Source organism: Armigeres subalbatus, chromosome 1 (assembly GCF_024139115.2).
Source record: "Armigeres subalbatus isolate Guangzhou_Male chromosome 1, GZ_Asu_2, whole genome shotgun sequence".
Classification (NCBI taxonomy): domain Eukaryota; kingdom Metazoa; phylum Arthropoda; class Insecta; order Diptera; family Culicidae; genus Armigeres; species Armigeres subalbatus.
In genome coordinates, this window is record NC_085139.1 from 100,293,729 (window position 1) to 100,321,586 (window position 27,858).

Genomic DNA, 27,858 nt, shown 5'->3' on the forward strand with positions numbered 1-27,858 from the left:
ACCTGGGCCATGGAAGAGGCGAGAGTGCGTAATAATTGTTTAGTGTCCGGTGTGTTTTATTTGTGTAGCCTATAGTTCAATAACCTAATCCAAAAGGTTACGTGCGGTCAAGTTTGTGTGTGCGATTGTGCGTTCGACGGCTTTTTATTCAGGAATCGCCTCTAGCGATCCACGGCCCAAACTCGGCACACCGTAACTATGTACCAGCTAAAAGCGACTCTCGACCCCACGCTTCAGCGGGCAAGAAGTCCCGGTTTGAGGGGAAAGCTGGAAGGGAATCATCGTTCCGACAGAGTGGCTATCGAAAGTTTTTTCTCTTCGCTACGACCCATAGCACGACCCCACCAAGCCTTCGACGATCCCCATCGTCGTCAACTGCGCCATCTTCCACCGGCGCGCATCTCAGTACTAGTTCGGGACCAACCTCCGTCTGGGAATCTCGTTGCGCAGTTATTCAGCGTTTTGGATCAAACGTCGCAGTAGTCCACGAGCGAAACTCCGCCATCGCCGCATTTGTCACGGTTGCCGCAATACATCGCCTCCATCGACGGCCCGCCGGTAAAATTCTGCTTTACCATCAGCATTCGTCCGCTGCCGGATAAAAAGTACCGTGAGTACAAAGCCAAACCATTGAAACGAATGCCTTTGTCCGTTAGAACCAACATCAGCTTAAGCGCCACTTGCTTTAGGAGAGGCTGCTGAAGCCTTTTTACTTGCGATGCTAAGACTCAACTTCAGGGCGGGTTGATAGGCTTAAACACCCGATCTCACTTCAACTTTCCCAACACAAGACATCCAAATCTCAAAATCCTTACATCTAAAGCAAATTCGAACCCAATCAGTGGAGATGCAATCAACTAAACGGGTGAAAATTAACCGAACCGCATCCAACAATTCCAAGGGAGTCGTCAACCAAAAAAATCAAAATTTAAGGTAGCTAGTATGTACATGACTCATTCTATTCAGTCTTTAGGATCCCTGATCTACTCTAGTTGACGTCAACATTATCGGCTAACTTGATTCATACAAATTTCAATTTTAATTCTAGGTCTAGGTTACAAAATAATGTGATCTGACCTTAAATCCTTTGTACCGATGGTATCGATGAGAGCGTAGGTCTCATTCTACCCGCCAGGGAGCAATTCCTCGAGCTCAGCTGTTTCGCGGGTCGGTACGTGACTAGTCGAGCCGGAAATAGGACTTTCGCCCTAACGTCGAACGTGGGTTGGCTGGCTACGCAAGACTGTTAGTCTGGGCTCACAGGTGGCACCACCGGTCTGTTGTAGCGTGGAGGGTAACGTATGACGTCAATAGTAACGAGTGACGTCGGAAGTGGTATTTCTTAACAGCAATCACGACTGCTTATCGGTATCGGGTGTCGTTGCGCAGAACGATGCGATGACTGTCCACTCGGCACGGAGTTACGGCAATTACGGCGCGAAGTGCGCCACTTGAAAGTCACGTGTCTTGGCTGCTTACGTTACGGTTGCAAAGTAGCCCAAAGCTCGTCACGCGGTGGGTGGTTAAAACGGTGGGAGGAAAATCGTCTAAAGCTCGTCGTCGCTTCTAGCCTGGGTTTTCCAGCGACTTTTATCGATGGCACGTGTCTCGATTTCTGACAACCGGCGGATTGTCGATTCTGCCTAAGCACCCACGTCGAACAGTGGGATAACGCTGTTCAACGCAATAGATTTGCACAAATTAATACGTTATCGGATTTCGTTATTCGCATAAATCGCTTACCTAGACCCTATAGACCCTAAAGCACACTAGTCTATTGTAGGGCGATGTGTTGACCGGAAATGGAGTGAAGCGTCTTTATATTTGCCTAATATTTGTATATTTTGTCAAATTGATTTGCAAACATCGGTTTTACGTGGAAAGTATTACAGACCTGTCGACTAAACTAATTTTCACTCCGATCACAGGCACTAGGAATTCACTCGCTTTAATTCTTGGCTTTTTTTCAAATTCTTTGGTTTACGATTCACTTGCGAGGCTTTTTTAAACTTCTATGGTTGAACGATTGACTTGAAATGGTTGGGATTTTCTATTTACATAGCCCACGACCGATCAGAACCCGTATACAAAGCCTTTGTGAAGAAACAATTGATGGTGCATCCCTTCTCATCTTATCCCACGGGCTTTTGCGGGCAGCATTTGACTTCTGTATAATTTTAAGAATTTGCCCAAGGCAAAATCGGAAAATATACCTAGCTGTCTTTTTTTTTTTTTTTTTTTTTTTACAAGGGAGAATGCATTTACACACTAACCCAGTACACGTGCATTGTAGTTGCCAAACTACCACACGGAAGTGTACTGGAGTGTCGGACTCGACCATACCGGTAATACCGACTAAACTCCCTTGGGCTCCACCATCGTTTCCCCAGGAACTACCTCGCAGTACTACTTCTGGGGGACGGCAGTACTAAGCGTACTCACTCATTATCGCTCACACAGGCACTCGTCCCACGCGAGACTGACTCGCACCCCATTCACTCCATTTGAGTCTTACTTGGATGCTCTCCCGGACGCTCCGCTGCCATGCCTCGAGGTGTCAATAGCGGTAACTGCCTGGGCCTACAGATATTGCGCTACGACACTCTGCCTCAGCACGAGCAGATCAATCACACCACTGCCGAAGCAGACCATACGCTACCCTGCCGAAGCAGGGACACTCCCCATGCACCACATGTGCACAACTGTAGGTGTGTGGGTACAACCCACTGCTACCCTGCCGCCGAAGCAGCTTCTCCAAAGACCATTCGCTCCATGTGACCCTTTTCAGGTGCTCACTCTAACACTCCACTGCAATGCCTCGAGGTGTCGATGGGATACCTCGACTCCTGCCTCAGCATGTGCAGTCCATACTCAGACTTCTGCTGCGCTTTGAGGTGACAATAGCGGCGGAGACACGCTATGACACTCCTGCCTCAGCACAACCAGATCACTCACTCCCTGCCGAAGCAGCTCACGCGCTACCCTACCGAAGTAGGTACACTCCACAACTTATTCTAACACTCCACTGCCATGCCTCGAGGTGTCGATAGCGGTAGCAACGCTACGACACTCTTACCTTAGCATGTGCAGTCCATACTCAGACTTCTGCTGCGCTTCGAGGCTGCCATAGCGGCGGCGACTCGCTATGACACTCCTGCCTCAGCACAAACAGATCACTCACTCCCTGCCAAAGCAGCTCACGCACTACCCTACCGAAGTAGGGACACTCCACATGCCAGTTGGCACGTCCTCCCTTGGCTTGTGCTTTTGTAGCGGCACACAGTAGCTTTGATAGCGTCCGCTTACGGGCACTTGTGGTTTTTTGGGAGGGATTTTAGCAGAGCCCACTGCTAAATCCCACCACGCCCTAGGCAGTTCTCCCTGACTCGCAGACAGCTGGGGAGGGGTCGTCAAGCCCTTGGACATGGTCCCTGCTGCCCCCATACCTAGCTGTCTGGAGTGAGTCGTTTGTCGTATGCCCAGAAAATTGAAAGAGATCTAAGGCGGAACTCACTGCAAAAACTTAGTATTAAAAGCTCAGTAGTCTCCATCCCCATCGAGAGGTGGCGCGTCAGCTGGATGAAGGAAATAGATAAAGCATTCGTCTCGTGATATCTATATCGTTATACCATTAACAAAACGCATGCGTAAACTCCACACACATTAACCGAGCTCGAAGATCGACGATGATCGATAGTAGAAGATAGACGTCACTAGAATCAGAAAATCCGCACACACAGTAGGGAAAGCTAGATAAAAGATGAGAAGAAGGAACACGAAACATGAATAAAAACCTAGGTTAATGAAAACTTTAATAAAGCCAATATGTACACCAAATCGTAGTTTGTAAGTGTTAGCGCTTTCCCTGTAACAGTTTTTTTGTCTTCGAGATTTCTCACGTTCGCGTCGTTCAACCTAATTGTTTTTCTGTTTCTTTTTGTACGCCAGATTGCCTGGGAAATCAGTCTTATACACAAAACCCGCCCTATGTTGGGTTTCTTTCCGGGCAAATAAACCTCGACAGAAGGTCCTCTGCGGAGGTGGTGCTTAAGCCGTGTGTTTTCGGAGTCGGGAATGGGGCGGGAAAAGGGAAAACCCCTTGATGTCAGTCGGGCTGGTCATCCGGGAAGACGAAGAGTGTTTCGAGCTACGTGGCACCAGAGGAGCCCGCGAACGCATCAGGGTGACTTCGGTTGTCAGATGGCAGCGCGAGTGGGATAACTCTTCTAAAGGTAGGTGGACCCACTGGCTGATACCTAACATATCGAGCTGGGTGGAGAGACCCCATGGGGAAGTTCACTTCCATCTGACACAATTCCTGTCATGCCAGGGCTGCTTCCGGCAGTGCCTCCACAGCTTGGGCACGCGGTGAGCCCCGTCTGCCCTGACTGCCCAGGTGTTGATGAAACTGCAGAGCACATACTGTTCGTATGTCCTCGTTTCGACGTCGAAAGAAGAGCTATGCTAGAAGTTTGCGGTCGGGACACAATCCCGGATACACTTATCCAGAGGATGTGCCAAGCGGTGGAGAAGTGGAAAGCCTGCAGCTTGCAGAGAATCTGGCGCGCCGAGCAGCAGTCGACAAGGATGACTAACTTGTGATTGGTTCTGTTGCGATTGCGGAAGGTGCCGATAGACAGGTTCGTTAGAGCGAAAACAGGCTGTGCGCGGAAAAAGGTTTGCACATGTCGAGGTAAGAGTGTCGCAGCGGGTGGCAACCGCAGTCGCCACAACGAGGCATGGCAGATGAGTGAGCGCATAGGTGTGAGTATGGACTGCCCATGCCGAGGTAGGAGGGTCGTAGCGTAGAACTGTTGGTACCTATCGTCATCGACACCTCGAGGCATGGTAGAGAAGAGTAGAGTGAGCAGCCTGACGTGGTATGTTAGAGGTGAGCACCCAAGTTCGCCTCGCATGGCATGTCAGAAGTGAGAACCTAACTAAGTCCCACATGGTGTGTCAAAGCGTGTGTCAGGAGGAGTGGCAGGGTGTGCTAGAGTGAGCGAGCATCCATTTAAGTTTCAGATTGGTGTTCTAGAGCGTGAATCAGGTGGTAGAGTGAGCATCCAAGTTAGCCTCACATAGTGCGTAAAGGTTGAGCACCCAAGTTAGAATCACATGGTATGTCAGTGGTGAGCATCCAAGTTAGATTCATGTGGTGCGCCAGAAAGAGTGTCAGGGTATGTTAGAGAGAGCACCCAAATAAGCCTCATACGGGATGAGTGCCTGTGCCAGCGTGAATGAGCGAGTACATTAAGTACTGCCTATCCCCCAGAAGTAATGCTGGGAGAGGGTAACTCAACCCAGGTAACCATTAGCACTTTATTTCGCCTTTTCGGCTATATAGGGCTATTATAGAGCCAGTATGAAGTTTGTTAGCTCTGTGGTAGCCTTATAGTCGCACGTATGGCTTATTTTAATGCTTATGGTTACCTGGGAAGTAACCTTCCGTTGCTTGGGTGGGTTTAGTGGGCCCAGTGTCAACCCCACTCCCTGAGTGATAGTTTCAGGTGTCTGTTTGCAGATTTGCCTCCATCCCTCTATAAAAAAGGTAAAAAGAGTCAAGCAAAACCCAGTGAAAGAAAAGTTTACAAAAGATGAAGTGGGCTAAAATGGTGGATAACTGCGTTGAAACATAGAGTTAGTGATAAAAAGAAAATGGCAGAAGGAAGAATGAACGAGAACCCTAGTGGAGGAACTACGGCTTCGGTAAAGGATCAGAGCCCACGGGAAAGCAGAAATATAGAGCAATAAAGGAATCACTAACATTATGAAAAAGTGTACTACATATATACAAACATGTATACAAACGGGACGAATGATGAGGGCCCATTCCGGGTAATGGATTGATTAACAGCCAAGATAGAGAGCTACGGATAAACAAACTGTCATTGGCGGTATCGCTGCACAAAGTCAGTACATGCATGAACAACGTACAACGATGATGGTGTATCTTAACAATCGTGCAGTGGCCAATAAACTGGTGGAGAACGAAGAATTTAAGAGACGTAACTACAGAGCGTATACCCCTATGCACTTCATCTCAATCAGCGGAGTCTTGGCAGGAATCCCGATAGAAGTATCAACCAAATAACTTGAAGAATACATCCATTGCGAGCCACAGATTCAGGGGAATAAGAAGCTGAACACATGGTTCGATAGGAAACCCCAACCATCTCAACGGGTAAGCAATAAGCATCATCTTCAGGGCGAACAAATTATCAAAAAAGTTAACAGCCACCGTGCAAGTTCGTCGTGTGTCTAATATATTTGCCAAAACTAAAGAATATTCTGACGAACTAATGGGGAAAAGTCGTTGTTCGAGAATTTTCTATCATAAACCTCGCCTCCATCATGTGCGTCCACCGCGAGTTCGCGTTCTCATTGTCGTAAATTGATAAAATGGGACCTAAACAAAGGTAACCTTGAATGATCTTTTGACCAAAACACGCATCTGCTTTTTATGTTTGAAAAAAAATAAGATGCATGCTTAGCTGATTAGGTTTCATCGACCGAAATGCCTCGATACTGTATGGAATCTATGTTTGGCGGATAGTCACCTTCTACAAGTTGTAGGGGTTGGTACAAATTTGCATTTCCTTAACTGCGCAAAATATGATGCGTGCACTGTATACACCTAAAAGGTATATCTAAAATAAAATATACACAGCATGAATTTCATTCGACTCCGGGTTTTTTGGTTTATAAATTCGTTAATTATTGTTAAGGTAGTCTTCAATAGGTCGCGTCACATAGGTACTACTCTTAGAAATTTTATTTCCACGAACAATATTCTATTCATCTGATGAATTTTATTTCCTACGAGCCAACGAAACATAAACAAAATAATTTAATCTCGTTTGATCACCTATCTACCTGCGGCTAATCCATACCGCAGCAACACCACGACAACAGCCGCGATCCCAGTAATCAGTCTTACATCAGCAAACGCTGCACTCGTACCACTTCTCGCCGAACTGCTGTAGCTGTCGACGATGTGAATCTTCCAGCCCATGTTGGCGTGGGTGAAACTGTTGTAGTACACCACGTCCGGCCAGCTGGAGTTGGGCGTGATTTCCAGGATAGCCGGATCGCCCTTCTCGCAGCTCCACCGTAGCGTTCGGTTGAACTTCTTGAACGTGGCAAAGTTGTCGTCCAACCGACGATCCTGGTTGGGCGGATACTCTGCCAGACAACGCGGACCGGCAGCCGTCGGTTTCGGACGACCTCGGCGGGTAAACTCTACGCCTGCCAGGACACGAATTTCACTCTGCTTGGCGTCCGACAGTCGATCGAATCCACCACGCGGTTCGTCTGTGATGACCAAGGGATGATAGAACTCCGGTGAGTGGGGATTGTTTCCACCGCGGACTTTAAAGGAATAGGTTAAACCTCGTCTCAGCCATAACTCCGGAACCAACAAGCCGTTTATGTACCACGCCAACCCGTTGGAAACGTGTCCAGTAATTCCTTGGTAGCCACGCTTTCCTCCTGCTGGGCCCAAGGTAGCACTGAACGATCGCACCGTTCGATCGAAGATTTGCGCTTTCTCCCAAACGTCTTTCAAATTAACCTCACTGCGGGTGAAGCTGAAGCAATCGTTTACCGGTTCCGAAGTATTGAAAGACATCGCAACGTCCCTTTTAGGGTAGATATCATGGTATGTGGGTTCGTTGTTAGAATCCAGCCTACCCATAGCCCAGATCATGTACATTGGACGGTCCAACAAAAATGGCTTGTCACCATTGTCCGGAGAAATTAGCATCCTTCGGAAAGTAATCGTATTAATCCCATCCTCTCGATTGAACGTATGCAACTGAAAACTATCCTGACCGCCAACGAGGTCGTCCCGACAAACGCCTTTGTTTTGGCCCAAAACCTGAACACATGGCGCCAGTGAGGTTATGTTGTAGTCCACCGCATAACCTTGGTGTCCCTCGATGTAGGACACCACTACATCCGCTCCTTGCATCTGACTTTGACTGTCTGATCCACTTATCCCGAATGCCATGTATTCATCCTCCTTCACATTTCCGGCCAGCTGCAAGGTAATCTGGGGACCGAAAACTTCCCACGACACACGGAAGTCCTTGTGCAGTTGGCGGCAGTTTGGCAGTGATTGGATATGCGGAGTTATCTTCACCAGAGACGGCGGCACATTCAAATCATCCGAAATAAGAATGGAACCAAAGTCTTCCTTCGTTTGCACATCATACACCGAGAACCAATCGATATCGAAAATAGTCATATCGCCTGGTAACTCCAATGTAATGGTCTCCCGATCATAAGCCCGGATGGGATCCAAGCTGTGAAAACAAACACCGTAATTAGATACTGTTCAAATCTTAAACAGCTCATTGCACACTTACTATCCCATATCATCCGGAATTTTCATCCCCTTGGACGACGGCGAAGGACCTACGCCGACCCAAAAGTGTACTTCTTTTCCTTTCCCGTCGTAGCTGAACTCCGGCAATCGAATGGTTTTCGAATCCAAAATGTCGATCGTTTCGCTGCTCACGCCATGGCTATTGCGTGATAGACTGCCCGCGTTCTGAGGCACAGGTGGTTCGAAGTCCTCCGGAATGTACACATCGGCAAAGTTGTTCTGCGAGTTCAGATCGTAAATGGCCAACCATTTGACCTCGGTGATCCGCTTGTTGTCTGGCAGCCGTAATGTGAAGTCCTTGTTGAAGTATCGTTCCAAGATATTTGTCCTACGGTGAGAAAAATGTTAACAAGTTTAATTGTGATGCATTGTTTACTGGAGCATCGAATACTCACTTTCCGTATTCATCTGGAACGATGAAGCCTTGAGGACCGGGTCGATTGCTTGCACCGGACCAGAAGAACGTGTCCACACCATTACCGTCGTAATTGAAGCCCGTTATGAGGAAAGTGTATTCGTCCACGGCATACACGTCTCCGGAAGCCTGGTGATGATACGAGTTAAACTTGCCGATGTATTTTCCTCGATACGGACCATCTTCGGGCTTTTGTGAATCTGGAATAATTGGATAATATTTTCTTCAATGTATTATGTATACATTTTGAATAAGTTATAACGACGTAGATACTTAAGTAAGCACTCAAAAGAACAATTCTGTCCCATCATATGTAATGTGAAGTGCCGATAAGAAAGCAGCATATCGACTGCTCGATGTTTCCGAAAAAACATGCTCAATTATCTTCAAAGTCTTTATACGTAAAATCAGGAAATTATTCCAAACCTCCTTTTGGCCTCCCATGAATACTCCTTACCTTCAAAAATACTGACGAACTTTCAGAAATCCTTCTAGAATATCTGCAATTCTTACGAACTTCCATAAAATCTTTTTCCAGAAATCTTTCCGAATCTCCAAAAAACTGTGCACAAATAAGGGACAAGACTGCCTCGGGCTGAAAGTCACTCTAATGAGGATATATAAAAAGGGTTTTTAGGCACTTATCTTCGCTTATCCTAAACCGATTTGATTGCAACAACTTTTGAAAAGGAATTTCGTCTCATTCAGATCCATAGTATTTTCTACCAGCGCCCTTGGCGAACTAATCTTAAATGCAACATGAACATGCAGTGGATTCAAGATGCTTAAAAACAGTACATGTACGGCATGGAGCAAGAAATCTCTAAAAATTCGGAAAGTCTTTGACGAGACAAGAGAAACAACCCCGGTGGGAACTATGGTCGTATGCTGACAGGGAAGGCGCGTGATCGGGTGGTGGCCGATCAATGAAAGAATGAGCAGGTTGAGGATCAAATGCCGGTTCTTCAACTTCAGCATAATCAACGTCCATAGCCCACACTCCGGAAGCACTGATGATGATAAGGACGCATTCTATGCGCAGCTGGAACGTGAGTACGACAGCTGCCCAAGCCACGACGTCAAAATCATCATAGGAGATTTGAACGCTCAGATTGGCCAAGAGGAAGAGTTTAAACCGACTATTGGAAAGTTCAGCACTCACCGGCTGACGAACGAAAACGGCCTACGACTAATTGATTTCGCCGCCTCCAAGAATATGGCCATTCGCAGCACCTACTTCCAACACAGCCTCCCGTATCGGTACACCTGGAGATCACCACTGCAGACAGAATCACAAATCGACCACGTTCTGATTGATGGACGGCACTTCTCCGACATTATCGACGTCAGGACATATCGTGGCGCTAACATCGACTCTGACCACTATCTGGTGATGGTTAAACCACAGACAAACAGACGTAACAGCTTGAACATTTTTCTGAAAAATCCGTCGCTCAACTCCTCTACCACCATCTTGCGAGCATGTTACACGAAACAATGTTTCGTATGGCATTGTCACCAGAAGGCGCTAGAGTGAAATGTCAAACTCGAAGCATTCCGATGCTAGCGCCTCTAGCTGTGAAATGCTCAATCAAGCAAATTCAAATTGGTCGTTAAAGTAATGGTCGATGATATTTTCTATAGTGTTACGTCTGTTTGTCTGTGGTTAAACCACCGACGAACCGACGTGTCACTGGCGCTCTCTGATTGTCCCACACTTTTTAACGGTCATTCGCTTTTGCGGGCGATCGCTCCTGTCAAATGAGCTAAGACATAACTCCGCTGCAATGTTAATACACGTAGGTTGGTGGCTGAGCTACGAAAACTTCGCGAGCCATTATAGTGGTGGCGGTTGTATTCGATGATTTTTCATCTGACGTCGTGGGCAGCAAATTTGAATTATTTTCCATGGGGTGACACGTCGCTTCGTCGGTGGTTAAACTGCACCCAAAACTATCCGTCATCAACAATGTTCGGTACCGACGACCTAGAGCGACTGAAGCAACCTGATGTCGCCACTGCATACGCGCAGCATCTCGAGGCAGCGTTGCCTGAAGAGGGTGAGCTCGATGGGTCCCCTCTTGAGGACTGCTGGAATACACTTAAAGCAGCCATTAACGACGCAGCGGAGAACAACGTCGGGTATATGGAACGAAGTCGACGGAACGATTGGTTCGACGAAGAGTGCAAACAGATTCTGGAGGAGAAGGACGCAGTGCGGGGGGTTGCGCTGCAGCAAGGTACCCGGCAGAACGTGGAACGATATAGACGGAAGCGGAGACAGCAGACCCGCCTTTTTCAGGAGAAGAAACGCCGCCTGGAAGAAGCGGAGTGTGAGGAGATGGAACAGCTGTGCCGTTCTCAAGAAACACGCAAGTTCTATCAGAAGCTCAACGCATCCCGCAAAGGCTTCGTGCCGCGAGCCGAAATGTGCCGGGATGAGGATGGGAGCATCTTGACGGACGAACGTGTGGTGATCGAAAGGTGGAAGCAGCACTACGAGGAACATTTGAATGGCACTGAGAGTACAGGCAGTGAAAGTCAAGGCAGTGGAGGAGATGACTACGTCAGTTCAGCGGACGATGGAAGTTAACCAGCCGTTAACCAACCTTGAGGGAAGTTAAGGATGCCATCCAACAGCTAAAAACCAATAAAGCAGCTGGTAAGGATGGTATCGGAGCTGCGCTCATCAAGATGGGCCCAGAAAAACTATCCACTTCCCTACACACACTGATAGTCAGAATCTGGGAAACTGAACAGCTACCGGGGGGTGGAAGGAAGGAGTTATATGCCCCATCTACAAAAATGGCGACAAGCTGGAATGTGAGAACATTCGAGCGATCACCATCCTTAACGCCGCCTACAAAGTGATATCCCAAATCATCTTCCGACGTCTATCACCATTAGTGAATGAGTTCGTGGCAGGTTATCACGTCGGCTTCATTACCGGCCGCTCGATAACGGACCAGATCTTTACTGTACGGAAAATCCTCCAAAAATGCCGTGAATACCAGGTCCCAACGCACCATCTGTTCATTGATTTTAAGACGGCATACGACAGTATAAACTGCGTAGAGCTATAGAAAATTATGGACAGGAATAGCTTCCCTGGAAAACTTACCAGACTGATCAAAGCAACGGTGGATGGTGTGCAAAGCTGTGTGAAGATTTCGGGCCAACACTCCAGTTCGTTCGAATCGTGCCGGGGACTAAGGCAAGGGTATGGACTTTCGTGCCTGTTGTTCAACATTGCGCTAGAAAGTGTCATGTCGAGAGCCGGGTGTAACAGCCGGGGTACGATTTTCAACAGATCCATTCAATTTATTTGTTTCGCGGATGACGTTGACATTGTCGGTCGAACATTTGTAAAGGTGGCAGAACTGTACACTCACCTGAAACGTGAAGCAACAAAAGTTGGACTGGAGGATAATGCGTCAAAGACAAAGTACATGCTTGTGGGTGGAACCGAGCGCGACAGGGCCCGCCTGGGAAGCAGTGTTACGATAGACGGGGATACCTTCGAGGTGGTCGAAGAATTCGTCTACCTTGGATCCTTGCTAACGGCTGATAACAATGTTAGTCGTGAAATGCGAAGGCACATTATCTCTGGAAGTCGGGCCCACTACGGGCTCTAGAAGAAACTGCGTTCAAAAAAAATTCACCACCACACCAAATGTGTCATGTACAAGACGCTGATAAGACCGGTAGTCCTCTACGGACATGAAACATGGACAATGCTCGAGGAGGACTTGCAAGCACTCGGAGTATTCGAGAGCCGGGTGCTTAGGACCATCTTTGGAGGTGTGCAAAAAGACGGCGAAGAATGAACCACGAGCCACGAACCCAATATCCAGATGGTAGCTAAAGCCGGAAGGGTACGATGGGCAGGACATGTTGCAAGAATGCCGGACAGCAACCCTGTAAAGATGGGGTTCGCTTCCGATCCGGCAGGTACGAGACGGCGTGGAGCGCAGCGAGCGAGGTGGGCAGACCAGGTGCAAAACGACTTGGCGAGCGTGGAAGAAGAATTGATTGCATTTCCGGCTTGATTGATGTTAGGTCTGTTGATGGATGCATAGATCTACTTGAACCTTCTGTCGAAGACGAAGGTCTTCGACAAGGATCTTTTTATCGAAGCACTTCGAGCAGATTGTGGCGCTACAGATCTCAATGTAAATGAGCTGACAGAAACTCTTGCAAGGGCATGCGATGCGACGATGCTTAGGAGACTGGAGCCAAGGAAAAGCCGGCGGCCTAATTACTGGTGGAATGAAACTCTTGCTAGTCTTCGTGATACGTGTCTCAGAGACAGAAGACGCTTTCAGAAAACAAGGTCTGAAACAGTCAGAAAGGAGCGTAAGATAATCTTCCGTGAAGCTAGATCGGCCTTCAACCGGGAGATTAAAGTCAGCCAATCCAACTGCTTCAAGGAGTTGTGCCGGGAAGCTGACGTTGATCCTTGGGGCAACGCTATCGGGTCGTAACAGCGAGGATCAGGGGCCCGGCGACGCCAGCGGAAATGTGCCCGGACAAGCTGAAGATCATCGCTGACGGTCTTTTCCCGCAGCATGGTTCTACGATGTGGCCGCCTACACCGTACGCAGATGAAGACGGAGTAACCATTGCAGGTATGCAAGTCTCCAACGACTGTCATCAGTGGCGAAAGGTCTGAAGATGAAGAAAGCTCCGGGTCCGGATGGAATTCCAAACCTGGCTCTAAAAACTGCGATACTGGCGTTTCCAGATTTGTTCAGGATGGTGCTGCAGAAATGCCTAGCAGATGGTAACTTTCCGGATAGGTGGAAGATCCAGAAACTAGTGCTGCTACCGAAACCAGGGAAACCGCCGGAGAATCCAGCATCGTATAGGCCCATGTGCCTGCTGGATACACTGGGGAAGCTTCTGGAAAGGATTATCCTTAATCGGCTGACGCAGTTCACGGAGGGCGAGACCGGCTTATCCGAGAAGCAGCTCGGATTCCGAAAAGGCAGATCGACGGTGGATGCAATCAGGGCGGTTATTAAAGTTTCAGAGATGAGAAGAAGAGACGCGGCAATCGATTCTGCGCTATAGTAACGATTGACGTCAAAAACGCTTTTAACAGTGCAAGCTGAGAGGCCATCGCCGCAGCGCTGCACGGTATGCGGGTTCCTGACTACTTGTGTAGAATTCTTGAAAGTTACTTTCAGGACCGGATCCTGGTTTACGAAACGAATTCGGGGCAGAAGTCGGTTAGGGTTACGACAGGTGTTCCGCAAGGTTCCATACTAGGCCCAACGCTGTGGAACATTATGTACAACGGAGTTCTAAAACTGAAGTTGCCCAAAGGCGTGAAGATCTTCGGATTCGCGGACGATGTCGTCCTTACAATAACCGGAGAGTCGTTGGAAGAAGTAGAAATGCTGGTGGCGGAAACGACCGACGCAGTTGAAAACTGGACGAACGGAGTCAAGCTGCAGCTTGCTTACCACAAAACAGAAGTGATGCTGGTTAGCAACTGCCGAGAGATCCAGCGGATGCAGATTACCGTAGGAGGGCACAACATACCGTCCGTGCGGGCTTTGAGGCATCTAGGAGTGATGATCGATGACCGGTTGAATTTCAACACCCATGTGGACTATTCCTGCGAAAAGGCGGCTAAAATGGTCAGTGCGTTTGCAAGGATCATGCCGAACGTGGGTGGTCCTAAAAGCAGCAGTAGACGTCTTCTGGCAGCAGTATCATCCTCGATACTGAGGTACGGAGCTCCAGCCTGGGGAGCTGCGCTCAAGTCGAAACGTAGACCGCAGAAAGTTGAACAGCGTGTTTCGCCTAATGGCCGTTCGAGTCGCGAGTGCGTACCGAACCATTTCGTCGGAGGCAGTTGGCGTTATCGCAGGGATGATTCCAATCTGCATAACCCTAGCAGCGGATATCGAGTGCTATCAACGGAGAGATACCAGAAATGTGAGAAAGGCGGTGAGACTGGACTCTATGGTGAAGTGGCAGCAGGAGTGGGACAATGCGGATAATGGAAGGTGGATCCATCGGCTCATCCCCAATGTGTCGACGTGGGTGTATAGTGTGTTTGGTGTTTGGTCTCGGGTCGTCGGGGCGCCAGCAAACCGGAAGTCTTCTGCCAACCGAAATCGTCGGAGCCCATCCCTGTTCGACTTCGAGCATAGTGTGGATGCTCAGGTGTCTGTCGCGCAGATTTTTCCAAAGCCTTAAACCCTTGTAAAAAAAATAAACACACACGGACATGTGCTCAGTTTTTCGAGCTGAGTCGATTGGTATATAACACTATGGGTCTCCGAGCCTCCTATCAAAATTAGGCTTATTTTTTTTAATTATTTAATTAGGAAATTATAGCCTTCTGGTACAGGCCTGGTCTGGTCTGGCCAGGGCCCTTCTTAGCCGTGCGGTATGACGCGCAGCTACAAAGCAAGACCATGCTGAGGGTGGCTGGGTTCGATTCCCGGTGCCGGTCTAGGCAATTTTCGGATTGGAAATTGTCTCGACTTCCCTGGGCATAAAAATATCATCGTGTTAGCCTCATGATATACAAATGCAAAAATGGTAACCTGGCTTAGAAACCTTACAGTTAATAACTGTGGAAGTGCTTAATGAAAACTAAGCTGCGAGGCGGCTCTGTCCCAGTGTGGGGATGTAATGCCAATAAGAAGAAGAAGAAGAAGAAGCCTTCTGGTACAACTTTGTTGTACGATAAAGGCAAAAAATAAATAGAAAATAATAAAGAATAAAGAATATAGAATAAAGAATAAAAAATAAAAAGTAAAGATTAAAGAATAAAGAATAAGGAATTAAAAACTGCACAAATAATAAGGAAGGAGGAAAGAAGAAGGAAGAAGACAGAAAAAAGATGGGAGAAGGAAAAAAGATGAATGAAAGACAGAACATAGAATAAGGAAGAAAGAAAAAGTAAGATAAAGATGGAAGAAGGAATAATGATGAAGCAAGACGAAACAAGAAAGAAGGAAGACAGAAGGAAAAAAGAAGAAGAAAATGGAAGAAGGAAGAGAGAAGACGGAAGGATGGAGAAGGAAAAAAGATGAAAGATTGAAGAAAAAACATAGAAGAAAGAACGAGGAAAAAGTAAGATAAAAATGGAAGAAGGCATAATTATAAAGCAAGAAGAAACAAGGAAGAAGAAAGGATAAAGATGGAAGAATGAAGAAGGAAAAAAGAAGAAGGAACAAGAACGAAGAAAAAAGGAAGAAGGTAAAAGAAAAAAGGAAGGAAAACAATGAAAAAAGGAAGGAAAATAATGGAAAAAGAAAACAACGAAAGAAGAAAGAAAGATGAAGAAACGAGGGACAAGGAAGAAAGAAGAAAAAAAAAGGAAAAAAAGGTTGACAGAAGGAAGAAAGAAGAAGCAAGAAGGTGGAATAAAGAAAAAAAAAAGAGAAAAAATAATAGAAAAAGGAGGAAGAAACTAGGAAAATAAAGAAGGTAGAGGAAAGGGAGGAAAAACTAGGAAATAAAAGAAGAAAAGAAGAAGAAAAAATAAGAAAAAGGAAGAACTAAGGAAGCGTAAGGAATGAATGGAGAAGGAAGAAAAAGAACAAATAAAAATGAGGGAAGAAGAAACCAGAAAAAAAGGAGTAAGAAGAAGAAAGAAGGAACAAGGAAGGCAGAGGAAGGAAGAAGGAAACAGGAAGAAAGAACTAGGTTGAAGAAGAAAGAAGGAAAAAAATGAAAAAAATGGAATGAAAAAGAAGGAAAAAGAAAAAGGTAAGAAGTAGGAAGTAGGAAGAAAGAAGGAAGAATAAAGAAGGGAAAAGAAGAAGGAAGAAGAGAGAAGAATAAACAATAAAATATAAGAAAGTAATCTTGGCAAGAATCAAAAACTTAACACAAGAACCAAGAACAACAAAGTCTTGTTCCTTTCTAAGTTACCTCAACATTTTTAGCTGTTTTTTGAGAATTCCATACAAAAATTGAATGACAATAAGAAGTCGCAAGAAGGTTGCGGATCATTTTAGTTTGTGCCTTTATTAGCGTCAAATGTGAATTCTTGCGCTAAAATTGGTTTCAAACGATTTTTCAGCCTTTCGAGTTTCAGCTTTTTGTTATTTCAGCCTTATGTGAGATTTTATCTTTTTCAGCCTTTCGTGATTCAGCCTTTCGTGTTCAGCCTTATGTGATTCAGCCTTTCGTGGCCGAACCGAATTACATTTCTTCATAATGTAAGTGCGGATGATTTTAAGAAAGCGATATAATAAAGCGGCAAATTGTTGCCTTTTGCTCATATTAATTCGTTTTTTTTTTATTTATCGGATATCGATCCGATATCCGATATTTTCAAACCCGATATATCGCCGATACCGATATAACACCAAATAAATATCGCCGATATCGATAAACCCTTTATATGCACAGCCCAAAAGAAAAACTTAAGTTTAAGGGCTCTATGGTAAAGGTCTTAACCCTCTAAGACCCGGGACGAACGGATTTTTTTCAAATGGTTCGCATTCAGCACCTGATCGTCGGAATTCCGGTTTCGTTTGTGCTCAATGGGAATAGCTATATTTTTGCTCTGATACATTTTCAAATAGAAATTTTTGTTCAGGTCCGAGTTATTGCTAAAAATAAGTGTGCGCGGGGGTGTTTTTCCTATAATTCAAACATCTCTTCAATATTCTGGACGTGTTTATGCCCAAAATTTATCAAATCACCCATCAAACCAACTCAAAAAGATATTTGTAAAGATTTTTAGTCGATTTCGATGTTTTCACCATTTGAGTAGGGTAGGATTGACTGAATTCAGGGCCGCATTCAGGGGTTACAATGGTAGAGTATGGGCTAAAAATTCAATTACAATGAAATTTGCATGTTTGCGGCTGCACAAATTATACAAATCAGGAGTTTTAAAAATTTAATTTTCAATTAAAATTGACCTTCTGAAATTCTTATCAGGGCCAGACTTAGGGGTCAAAATGGGGGTGACCAGGGGCCATATCACCAATTGCAATTCAACTGTGCATGCGACTGCTCAAACTTCATGAAAACACATCAGGAGCTCAAAGAATTTTGCTCGAACTTAAAATTGTCTTTCCGAAATTTTGACCAGGGCCGGATTCAGGGGTCCAAATGGGGAGAGCAAGGGCCATATCACCATTTGCAATGAAACTGGACAGTGGGCGTGCGACTGCTCAAACTTCATGAAAACACATCAGGAGCTCAAAGAATTTTGCTCGAACTTAAAATTGTCTTTCCGAAGTTTTGACCAGGCCCGGATTCAGGGGTCCAAATGGGGAGAGCAAGGGCCATATCACCAATAGCGATAAAACTGGACAGTGGGCATGCGACTGCTCAAACTTCATGAAAACACATCAGGAGCTCAACGAACTCTGTTTGAATTTGGAATTGACCTTCTGAAATTTTGACCAGGGCCGGATTCAGGGGTCCAAATGGGGAGAGCAAGGGCCATATCACCAAAAGCAATGAAACTGGGCATGCGACTGCTCAAACATCATGGCAACACATCAGGAGCTCAAAGAAATCTGTTTCAAATGGAAATTGATCTTCTGAAATTTCAACCAGGGCCGGATTGAGGAGTGAAAATGGGGTGGGCAGGGGCCATATCACCAATTGCAATGAAACAGGGCATGGGACTGCTCAAACTTCATGAAAACACATCAGGAGCTCAAAAAACTCTGCTCGAACTTCAAATTGTCTTTCCGAAATTTTGACCAGGGCCAGATTCAGGGGTCGAAATGGGGAGAGCAAGGGCCATATCACCAATAGCAATGAAACTGGGAAGTGGGCATGCGACTGCTCAAACTTCATGAAAACACATCAGGATCTCAAAGAACTCTGTTTGAATTTGAAATTGGCCATCTGGAATTTTGACCAGGGCCGGATTCAGGGGTGAAAATATGAAAAGCAGGGGCCATATCACCAATAGCAATGAAACTGGGCATGCGACCGCACAAACGTCATGAAAACACATCAAGAGCTCAAACAAATCTTTTTCAAATGGAAATTGATCTTCTGAAATTTCAAGCAGGACCGGATTTAGGAGTGAAAATGAAGAGGACAGGTGCCATATCACCACATCCTCCAAGAATTTCTGCCGAAGTTCCTCCGGAATTCCTCCAGGAATTCATTCGGAAATTCCTCCAGGAATTCATTCGGAAGTTCCTCCAGGAATTCATTCGGAAGTTCCTCGAGGAAATCCTATAGAAGTTCCTCCAGGAATTCCTCCGGAAGTTCCTCCGAAAGTTCCTCCGGAAGTTTCTCCGAAAGTTCCTCCGGAAGTTCCTCCGAAAGTTCCTCCGGAAGTTCCTCCGAAAGTTCCTCCCGGAATTTCTCCGGAAGTTCCTCCAGGAATCCCTCCGGAAGTTCCTCCAGGAATTCCTCCAGAAGTTCCTCCAGGAATTCCTCCGGAATTTCCTCCAGGAATTCCTCCGGAAGTTCCTCCAGGAATTCCTGCGGAAGTTCCTCCAGGAATTCCTGCGGAAGTTCCTCCAGGAATTCCTGCGGAAGTTCCTCCAGGAATTCCTGCGGAAGTTCCTCCAGGAATTCCTGCGGAAGTTCCTCCAGGAATTCCTGCGGAAGTTCCTCCAGGAATTCCTGCGGAAGTTCCTCCAGGAATTCCTGCGGAAGTTCCTCCAGGAATTCCTCCGGAAGTTTCTCCAGGAATTCCTCCGGAAGTTTCTCCAGGAATTCCTCCGGAAGTTCCTCCAGGAATTCCTCCGGAAGTTCCTCCAGGAATTCCTCCGGAAGTTCCTCCAGGAATTCCTCCGGAAGTTCCTCCAGGAATTCCTCCGGAAGTTCCTCCAGGAATTCCTCCGGAAGTTCCTCCAGGAATTCCTCCGGAAGTTCCTCCAGGAATTCCTCCGGAAGTTCCTCCAGGAATTCCTCCGGAAGTTCCTCCAGGAATTCCTCCGGAAGTTCCTCCAGGAATTCCTCCGGAAGTTCCTCCGGAAGTTCCTCCAGGAATTCCTCCGGAATTTCCTCCAGGAATTCCTCCGGAATTTCCTCCAGGAATTCCTCCGGAATTTCCTCCAGGAATTCCTCCGGAATTTCCTCCAGGAATTCCTCCGGAAGTTCCTCCAGGAATTCTTCCGGAAGTTCCTCCAGGAATTCCTCCGGAAGTTCCTCCAGGAATTCCTCCGGAAGTTCCTCCAGGAATTCCTCCGAAAGTTCCTCCACGAATTCCTCCGGAAGTTCCTCCACGAATTCCTCCGGAAGTTCCTCCAGGAATTCCTCCGGAATTTCCTCCAGGAATTCCTCCGGAATTTCCTCCAGGAATTCCTCCGGAAATTCCACCAGGAATTCCTCCGGAAATTCCACCAGGAATTCCTTCGGAAGTTCCTCCAGGAATCCCTTCGGAAGTTCCTCCATGAATTCCTTCGGAAGTTCCACCAGGAATTCCTTCGGAAGTACCTCCTGGAATTACTTCTGAAGAGCCACCATGAATTCTTCCGGAAGTTTCACCAGGAATTCCTTCGGAAGTTCCACCCGAAATTCCTTCGAAAGTTCCTCCAGGAATTCCTTCGGAAGTTCCACTAGGAATTCCTTTGAAAGTTTCACCGGGATTTCTTTCGGAAGTTCTACCAGGAATTCCTTCGGAAGTTCCACCAGAAATTCCTTCGGAAGTTCCATCAGGAATTCCTTCGGAAGTTCCTCCAGGAATTCCTTAGGAAGTTCCACCAGGAATTCCTTCGTAAGTTTCTCCAGGAACTCCTACGGAAGTTCCTCCTGGAATTCCTTCGGAAAATTCCACCAGGAATTTCTCCAGGAGTTCCTCCAGGAATTCCTTCGGATGTTCCCCCAGGAATTCCATCGGAAGTTCCTCCAGGAATTCCATCGGAAGTTTCTCCAGGAATTCCTTCGGAAGTTCCTCCACAAATTCCTTCGGAAATTCCACCAGGAATTTCTCCGGGAGTTCCTCCAGGAATTCCTTCGGATGTTCCTCCAGGAATTCCATCGGAAATTCCTCCAGGAATTTCTCCGGAAGTTCTTCCAAGAATTTTTCCAGAAGGTGCTTAAGGAATACCTTTGGAATTCCTGGATGAACTTCTGGATGAATTCCTGGAGGAACTTCGAGAAAAATTCTTGCAGGAACATCCGGATGAATTCATGGCGGAACTTCCCGAGGAATTCATGAAGGAACTTCCGGAGGAATTCATGGAGGAACTTCCGGAGGAATTCATGGAGGAATTCCTGGAGGAACTTCCGTAGGATTTCCTGGAGGAACTTCCGTAGGATTTCCTGGAGGAACTTCCGGATGAATTTCTGAACGAACTTTTATAGGATTTGCTGGAGGAACTTCCGAATGAATTCCTGGAGGTATTTCCGAAGGCATTCCTGGAGGAAATTCCGGAGGAATTCCCGGAGGAGCTTCGGCAGGAATTCTTGGAGGATTTCCGGAGGATTTCCTGAAAGAACTTCCGGAGGAATTCCTGGAGGAACTTCCGGAGGAATTCCTGGAGGAACTTCCGGAGGAATTCCTGGAGGAACTTCCGAAGGTATTTCTGGAGCACCTTCTGGAAAAATTCTTGGAAGAACTTCCGGAGAAATTCCTGGAGGAATTTCTGAAGGAATTCCTGAAGGAAGTTCCGATGGAATTCCTGGAGGAACTTCCGATTCCTGGAAGAACTTCCGATTCCTGGAGGAGTTTCCGGAGGAATTCCTTGAAGACCTTCCAAAGGAATTCCCGGAGGAACTTCCAGAGGATATGCCGGAGGAACTTCCGGAGTAATTCATGGAGGGACTTCCGGAGGAATTCCTGGATGAACTGCCGGAGAAATTCCTGGAGAAACTTCCTGACGTATTACTGGAGGAACTTTAGTAGGAATTCCTGGAGGAACTTTTGAAGGAATTCCGGGAGGAACTTCTGGAGGAATTCCCCGAGGATTTTCCGGAGGAATTCCTGGAGGAACTTCCGGAGGAATTCCTGGAGGAACTTCTGTAGGATTTGCTGGAGGAACTTCCGAATGGATTCCTGGAGGAATTTTTGGATGAATGCCTGGAGGTATTTCCGAAGGAATTCCTGGAGGAAATTCCGGAGGAATTCCCGGAGGAACTTCGGCAGAAATTCTTGGAGGATTTTCCGGAGGATTTCCTGAAAGAACTTCCGGAGGAATTCCTGGAGGAACTTCCGGAGGAATTCCTGGAGGAATTCCTGGAGGAACTTCCGGAGGAATTCCTGGAGGAACTTCCGGAAGAATTCCTGGAGGAACTTCCGGAGGAATTCCTGGAGGAACTTCCGGAGGTATTACTGGAGGAGCTTCCTGAGAAATTCCTGGAGGAACTTCCGAAGGTATTCCTGGAGCACCTTCTGGAAAAATTCTTGGAAGAACTTCCGGAGAAATTCCTGGAGGAATTTCCGAAGGAATTCCTGAAGGAACTTCCGATGGAATTCCTGGAGGAACTTCCGATTCCTGGAGGAACTTCCGGAGGAATTCCTGGAGGAACTTCCGGAGGAATTCCTGGAGGAACTTCCGGAGGAATTCCTGGAGGAACTTCCGAAGGTATTCCTGGAGCACCTTCTGGAAAATTTCTTGGAAGAACTTCCGGAGAAATTCCTGGAGGAATTCCTGAAGGAACTTCCGATGGAATTCCTGGAGGAACTTCCGATTCCTGGAGGAACTCCCGGAGGAATTCTTGGAGGAACTTCCGGAGGAATTTCTGGAGGAACTTCCGGAGGTATTACTGGAGGAACTTCCGGAGGAATTCCTGGAGGAACTTTTGAAGGAATTTCCGGAGGAACTTCTGGAGGAATTCCCCGAAGATTTTCCGGAGGAATTCCTGGAGGAACTTCTATAGGATTTGCTGGAGGAACTTCCGAATGGATTCCTGGAGGAATTTTTGGATGAATGCCTGGTGGTATTTCCGAAGGAATTCCTGGAGGAACTTCCAGAGGAAATCCCGGAGGAACTTCGGCAGAAATTCTTGGAGGATTTTCCGGAGGATTTCCTGAAAGAACTTCCGGAGGAATTCCTGGAGGAACTTCCGGAGGAATTCCTGGAGGAACTTCCGGAGGAATTCCTGGAGGAACTTCCGGAGGTATTACTGGAGGAGCTTCCTGAGAAATTCCTGGAGGAACTTCCGAAGGTATTCCTGGAGCACCTTCTGGAAAAATTCTTGGAAGAACTTCCGGAGAAAATCCTGGAGGAATTTCCGAAGGAATTTCTGAAGGAACTTCTGATGGAATTCCTGGAGGAAATTCCGATTTCTGGAGGAACTTCCGGAGGAATTCCTGGAGGAACTTCCGGAGGTATTACTGGAGGAGCTTCCGGAGGAATTCCTGGAGGAACTTCCGAAGGTATTCCTGGAGCACCTTCTGGAAAATTTCTTGGAAGAACTTCCGGAGAAATTCCTGGAGGAATTCCTGAAGGAACTTCCGATGGAATTCCTGGAGGAACTTCCGATTCCTGGAGGAACTTCCGGAGGAATTCCTGGAGGAACTTTTGAAGGAATTCCCGGAGGAACTTCTGGAGAAATTCCTGGAGGATTTTCCGAAGGAATTCCTGGAGGAACTTCCAAAGGAATTCCTGGAGGAACTTCCGGAGGAACTTCCAAAGGAATTCCTGGAGGAACTTCCGGAGGAATTCCTGGAGGAACTTCTATAGGATTTCCTGGAGGAACTTCCGAATGAATTCCTGGAGGAATTTCCGAATGAATTCCTGGAGGAATTCCGGAGAAATTCCCGGAGGAACTTCGGCAGAAATTCTTGGAGGATATGGTGATATGGCACCTGTCCTCTACATTTTCACTCCTAAATCCGGCCCTGCTTGAAATTTCAGAAGATCAATTTCCATTTGAAACAGATTTTTTTGAGCTCTTGATGTGTTTTCATGATGTTTGAGTAGTCGCATGTCCAGTTTCATTGCTATTGGTGATATGGCCTGCTCTCCATATTTTCACCCCTAAATCCGGCCCTGGTTGAAATTTCAGAAGGTCAATTTTAAATTCAAACAGAGTTCTTTGAGATCCTGATGCGTTTTCATGAAGTTTGAGCAGTCGCATGCCCACTGTCCAGTTTTATCGCTATTGGTGATATGGCCCTTGCTCTCCCCATTTGGACCCCTGAATCCGGCCCTGGTCAAAATTTCGGAAAGACAATTTTAAGTTCGAGCAAAATTCTTTGAGCTCCTGATGTGTTTTCATGAAGTTTGAGCAGTCGCATGCACAGTTGAATTGCAATTGGTGATATGGCCCCTGGTCACCCCCATTTTGACCCCTAAATCTGGCCCTGATAAGAATTTCAGAAGGTCAATTTTAATTGAAAATTAAATTTTTAAAACTCCTGATTTGTATAATTTGTGCAGCCGCAAACATGCAAATTTCATTGTAATTGAATTTTTAGCCCATACTCTACCGTTGTGACCCCTGAATTAGGCTCTGAATTCAGTCAATCCTTCCCTACTCAAATGGTGAAAACATCGAAATCGACTAAAAATCTTTACAAATATCTTTTTGGGTTGGTTTGATGGGTGATTTGATAAATTTTGGGCATGAACACGTCCAGAAAATTGAAGAGATGTTTGAATTATAGGAAAAACACCCCCGCCCCGCGCACACTTATTTTTAGCAATAACTCGGATCTGAACAAAAAATTCTATTTGAAAATGTATCAGAGCAAAAATATAGCTATTCTTATTGAGCACAAACGAAACCGCGAGGAATTCCGACAATCAGGTGCTGAATGCGAGCCATTTGAAAAAAATCCGTTCGTCCCGGGTCTTAGAGGGTTTTAATATGTACAAATATTGTAAAATCAAAACGGAACAAATAAAAAGAAAATTAAGTAAAAAAAGGTAATTTTGAGATGAACAAATGAAGCTTGTTTCATTCAATCTTAATAAAAAATCCTATTATGGAATGCATGTTGGCTTTTTTATTTGTTTAAAAATATATTGGAAACTTATTTTGTTGTACGGGTAAGTTAACACCCTGTAGGACCTACCTCAACCAGCTTCAGCAGTTATCGAACCGATTGGCAAGCTGGTACTCTTGAAACGGCAACCGTCCCTCACTCAAGTGGAGCATGGGCCGCTTTGCAGCAGTATATTCCAGCGCCAAGCTTACATCCGACAAACAATAACTTTGTTAGGTTTAAACACTTTGTTTAATTCAAATTAAATCCTTTAATTACTGGCCGGTGTGTTGCGTCTACAGCAAATAACTTTAAAAATTTCATCTAAGATATCATATCATTCCGCACTCACTCATGTGTAATGAGCAATCCGTTTTCTTGGGTTTCTTGAGGTTTTTATCATAGTTGAGGATATTCCTCTGGAATCTCATAAATTTCGTTGAAATCACAGAATCATCAGCATTGAATTTCTACAAGGAAGTCTTTGGTATGGAAATTCCAATATTCGCTTTTTAAGCACAGCATCTAGCAGATATTCAGGAGTTTAATTTCCGGTATTAAGTTGAATTTCAATAGTTTCGATTCGTAATCTCCCTGTTGTTTATGTTAACCGCTGCTAATATGATTATTTATTATTTTTAAGTCTATTAACCACACTATTTCCCAGAACATAAGCGAACTTGCTTGCAGAAAACTGTGATGCTTTCGTAATGTTCCCAATACCGGATATCGCAGTGAAGTGATGATGACGACAACCAGAATGAAGCGATGCGTACTGTCAGTGACTTGTATACCACATTCACGTCGAGCGACGAACCTGATTCATACGAAATAAAAACAAAATCATGATTCACTAATTTTTCCATCACATATACAGCTCAGAGTTGAGTACCCTGGCAGACGTCCTTTCCTGTATCAAAGTGAAGGTCGTATATTAGAGCTTTACTGGATGCAATTCCAAACATAAAGCGCTCTAGATTAAGAAGTAATACATACATGTGCTATGTGTACTTTAGTTTGTTGTCCATATCTACAGACTGGTACCTATTCATTGAAACTTGAACAGTACGACTTTATCGCAACGTAAGTTTCCTGCCCGTTTTATTTCCTTTTGTTCGGCAACCAGTTGTCATTATTGTGCACCACATTACTAGTTTGGCTACCACCAGGCTATAGTTTCGCAAATCGCAAATGTTTTGTCACACAACATTGATTCAACGCGAGTTGAGTGATTCAACTTTTTATTCACCTCAGCAGAGCAAAAGCAGTACATATGCCAATTATCTACGTTTTTCGTAATCCCTTTCACCCGTTCGCGAACTTGATTTGGATGTTGTCGCCCTGGATAGGTGTGAGTATGATTTATGCAATAAAAACAAATATTATTGAAACGCGATTGAAATTACTCACCCACGCCGATCACACATATTGCGTAGACTAGAGCAAACTGTATCAGAAACATTGTAGAACTGATTTTCCATCGAACTGCTACGGTGCTGAAGAACAAATTACATTTCCGCGACATGAAAGTCGTCATTATTACTGTACGGCTACCGAAGTCTGGATCGAAGGAGATTTTTCGTCTCTTTCTTTCTCACGTTACGCGAACGTCTGCACTCGCGTCGCGGCTATGATCTGCACGATTATATCGGTGTGAGTGTTAAATTTCCACTCTCACTTTGAATATTTTTACATTTCACTTCATGTATCTGCTATCATGGGAATTCTGAGTGTTTCCCTTATTCAATCCCGGTTATCGCACAGTTTAACGCTTCGAATTGATCACATCCCGGAAACCAAGACACTATGACCGCCCCCAAGTAGGCGGAAATTTGACTTCAAAAGTCCTCCTCTGATGACGATGACGTCGACGGCTACGATCGCGTCCACTACGAACCAGACATACGCAACGAAAGCGGATCAAGCGCAGAGGCCTTGGACTCACGCTGCAAAAGTCTGCACTTATCCACCGCGCACGGTCTGCTCAGCACCCGACCGTGTTCCACTGGAAACTAGCTGCTCGCTCGTATAGATCGCTGCGATATAGCGAGCGGGCGGCGCGGTGACTGGCGATCCAACATGGTTGAGGTGAGCCTTGTTTTGTGATGACCAGCAAGCAGTTGGGCTAAAACAGCGTTCATTCTCATGGTCCATTCATGCAATCGCTGGCGCTGTTGAACCATTCAGTATATGGTTGGTTATAAAATCTATATACATAAAAATGAATTTCTGTCTGTCTGTGCCTTATAGACTCGGAAACTACTGAACCGATCGACGTGAAAATTTGTATGTGGAGGTTTTTGGGGCCGGGGAAGGTTCTTAAGATGGTTCGAGACCCCTCCCCGCTTTGGAAAGGGGGGCTCCCATACAAATGAAACACCAATTTCTTCATAACTCGAGATCTAATCAGAAAATAAATCAATTTTAGGCGAAACGAAGTTCGTCGGGTCTGCTAGTATAAAATATAATTTCCATTTCTTATCAAAGATAAATGCTCCTGTTTAGAATAAAAATCGGTGTTTTTAACTCATTTTATTTGCAAATTATCTAATTTTTTTTTATTTGCTAATTATCTAATACATGCATTCATCTCTTAGACTAGGTGTTCCGTGTTTTCTTAACACTATCATCCTTATTTGATATGTTATTATTAATACATTTCAATTGCCTCTGGCAGTTAGGATTTTTCCTCTGGTTTAATTGAACCATGTAGGAATTACAATGTTTTTAACTTAAACTAAACCTAATCTAATTTATACTAAGGGTACAAGGAGCTAATCGTTGCAATGGAAGATTGCAACGATTTTTGCCTAAAATTGGAAATTATTTTGTTAGACATTTGTTGCAATGTCTCAATATTAGAAATTCTATGAAGTTCATTGGTACTATGCCACGGAGGCAACTTCAGAATCATTTTCAGAATTTCATTTTGAATCCTCTGAAGTGCCTTCTTTCTGGTATTGCAGCAACTAGTCCATATTGGCACAGCATACAATATGGCAGGTCTAAAAATTTGTTTGTAAATCAAAAGTTTGTTCTTAAGACAAAGTTTTGATTTTCTGTTTATAAGTGGATATAGACACTTAATATATTTGTTACATTTGGCCTTCAATGTGATTTTTAAAAGTTAATTTTTGGTCCAGCAGAAGTCCTAAATATTTGGCTTCGCTAGACCAATTAATTGGAACCCCATTCATAGTGACAATATGTCTGCTAGAAGGT

General features: G+C 45.5%; 1 protein-coding gene across 1 annotated transcript; it reads right to left on the reverse strand.

The window, feature by feature from the left end:
* Positions 1-6,772: 6,772 nt before the first annotated feature.
* Positions 6,773-26,682, reverse strand: LOC134203581 (protein Skeletor, isoforms B/C). The gene is made up of 4 exons (XM_062678448.1): positions 26,047-26,682; positions 8,785-9,004; positions 8,370-8,717; positions 6,773-8,306 (listed from the first exon to the last, which is right to left on the reverse strand). Exons 1-4 carry the CDS (start codon positions 26,171-26,173, stop codon positions 6,869-6,871), a joined length of 2,133 nt encoding a protein of 710 aa, XP_062534432.1. The 5' UTR covers positions 26,174-26,682; the 3' UTR covers positions 6,773-6,868.
* Between the last annotated feature and the right edge of the window lie 1,176 nt (positions 26,683-27,858).

Coding starts and splice junctions, on each gene's coding strand:
- LOC134203581 (XM_062678448.1), bottom strand. CDS start 26,173: ATGACGACTTTCATGTCGCGGAAATGTAATTTGTTCTTCAGCACCGTA. Junction 9,005..26,046: donor AATATGTGTGATCGGCGTGG/GTGAGTAATTTC, acceptor CAATTATTCCAG/ATTCACAAAAGCCCGAAGAT. Junction 8,307..8,369: donor ATTCCGGATGATATGGGATA/GTAAGTGTGCAA, acceptor TTGTTTTCACAG/CTTGGATCCCATCCGGGCTT.